Source organism: Mus pahari, chromosome 14, assembly GCF_900095145.1.
Source record: "Mus pahari chromosome 14, PAHARI_EIJ_v1.1, whole genome shotgun sequence".
Classification (NCBI taxonomy): Eukaryota; Metazoa; Chordata; class Mammalia; order Rodentia; family Muridae; genus Mus; species Mus pahari.
Window position 1 is genome coordinate 70,549,982 of NC_034603.1, and position 1,953 is coordinate 70,551,934.

Genomic DNA, 1,953 nt, shown 5'->3' on the forward strand with positions numbered 1-1,953 from the left:
CAGCCAGTACTCTTAACCCCTGAGCCATCTCTCCAGCCCCTACTCTGCCCTTCTATTTGTCTTTCATGTATATTTTATGAGCATGGGCATTTTGTTTACATGTATGTCATGCATCATGTCTGAGTGGTGCTGGCCTCGAGGTGGCTGGCTCATCCAGTGGAGTTACAGACCCCCACTGTGTGCTGTGTGTGTGTGTGTGTGTGCGCGCGCGCGCGCGTGTGTGTGTGTGTGTGTGTGTGTGTGTGTGTGTGTGTGTGTGAGAGAGAGAGAGAGAGAGAGAGAGAGTCAGAGGACAACTGTGGTGCTCCTTTACCTGTACATAAGACTGAACTCAGGCAATCGGATTTATATGGCAGCTCCCCACCTCCTTTTTTGTACTACATTGTCACAACTTTGGAGATTCTTCTGAGACCCTTAGTTTAGTACAAGATGTCGGACATTGATTGCCCCATCTTCCCTGCCCCAACCTTAGAATCAGTACCTGCCCCCAGGAGTCCTGGCTCCTTCTAGAATAGATACTTAGAAACTGACACCAGAGTACCCCATCCTTGTTTGAAATATGTAGTATGTGTTTTACAATACAGGGCTTTAGCACTACTAGAGGGGTGCCTCCTTTGCGGCCTGGAGGAGATGGTTTGAAAGCTAGTCTCCTACAGCCTCTCCTATCACGTGGGATTGGACGGTGTGTGAGAGAGAATTGGGGGGTGTGCTTCAGGCTAGTGGTGCAGCGGTCTCAGGGAGGCTGGAAGCAGGCGACTAGGACATACTGCACCTGAGCTGGGTTCTGACTCCTTCCCTCTTGGCAGCAGAGGTCGCCCAGGACTCGGCCTTGGCCCCTAGGGCTCTCGGCTTCCACGCTGCTGTTCTTTATCCTGTGGCCCTTCGTTGTCCAGTGGCTCTTCCGACAGTTTCGGACCCAGAAGAGGTGACTCAAGGACGGGGTCTCTCTAACAACTGAGAAGACTATGATGGGTCCCCGAAAGGTCCTGCTGCGCCCTGAGCCTCCCTAGGTTTAGAAAAACAACTAGAAATTCCTCCTCCCATCCTCGTTCACCCTGGCACTCCCTCCTTTAGTGGGGGCTCCCATAAGACCCATCTTTCCCTGCAGCTCACACCTACGCCCCAAAGCAGTCATGGTGCACATTCTAACTTTGGGGTTGGCGGTGAGCCGGCCCCACCCTCTGGGTCACCTGACTTTGCTCCCGACGACTCGGCTCCCGGCCGAGGCTCAGCTCTTGGGCAAGTTGGGACTTGGACCTGGCCTGAAGATTGATTGGCTGGAAGGTTGGTTGCAGGAAAGACCGGAGCCCGCAGGAGTGGGGAGGAATGGGAGGAGTGTGTACGCTGGGGGCTGGGATGCCCCGTACACAGGCACAAGTACACATCGCGCTCAGGACTTCACTGAAGATTCACGTGCAATTGAACGCTTCATTAAACAAAAGAAAACCTCAGTCTGCCGTCTGGGAACCCGTGGAAAGAGCGGGAAGCGGGCGGGTTGCGCCTGTCACAAGTCCGGTCCCACTCCCTCCCCAAATCCCCTCGAGAGACTAGGGCTTCCTTATAAGGAATATCTTCCCTCCTCCCCAAGGAACCTGGAGAAAAACAGGCCTCAGACTGGGGTCAGGGAGCGCCCCGGGGGACGCTCCGGGGCTTGGAGGCCTGGAGTTCTTGCAGGGAATCGGGGCGTTGGTCAGCCCCGCCCCGACAGGACAGCTGACCTAACTGCACAACGCACTAAGGACTGGGGTACCCAGTGCTAGGCTCCAAATGCCTTTGCCTTTTCCCAGGCCCTTAAGTCTTGGTTGTTACTCCCTATCAAGATCGCCGTTCTTCCCAAAGAATTTTCTAGGAAGCCAAAGCCCGCCCACTTTGAGCCTCTTTCCTGAGGGGTGGGGGCAGGGCTCTGCGTCGCTTGGACCCCTAATTGTTGTAAACCTAGTGCCTGCACAGACC

At 55.0% G+C, this 1,953-nt stretch overlaps 1 protein-coding gene across 11 annotated transcripts in view; it reads left to right on the forward strand.

Moving 5' to 3' along the window:
• Window positions 1–1,953, forward strand: part of Acbd4 (acyl-CoA binding domain containing 4) — a 10,872-nt gene extending 8,919 nt beyond the window's left edge. For 6 of the 11 annotated variants that reach the window (XM_029546213.1, XM_029546211.1, XM_029546216.1 and 3 more), the window contains one exon: window positions 807–1,952. In XM_029546213.1, coding sequence (XP_029402073.1) covers window positions 807–929 — 123 coding nt within the window. In that variant the 3' untranslated portion in view covers window positions 930–1,952. Of the gene's footprint in view, window positions 1–806 lie in introns of all 11 variants that reach the window. The other 5 variants (XM_021212524.1, XM_029546220.1, XM_029546217.1 and 2 more) reach the window with 3 other exon arrangements.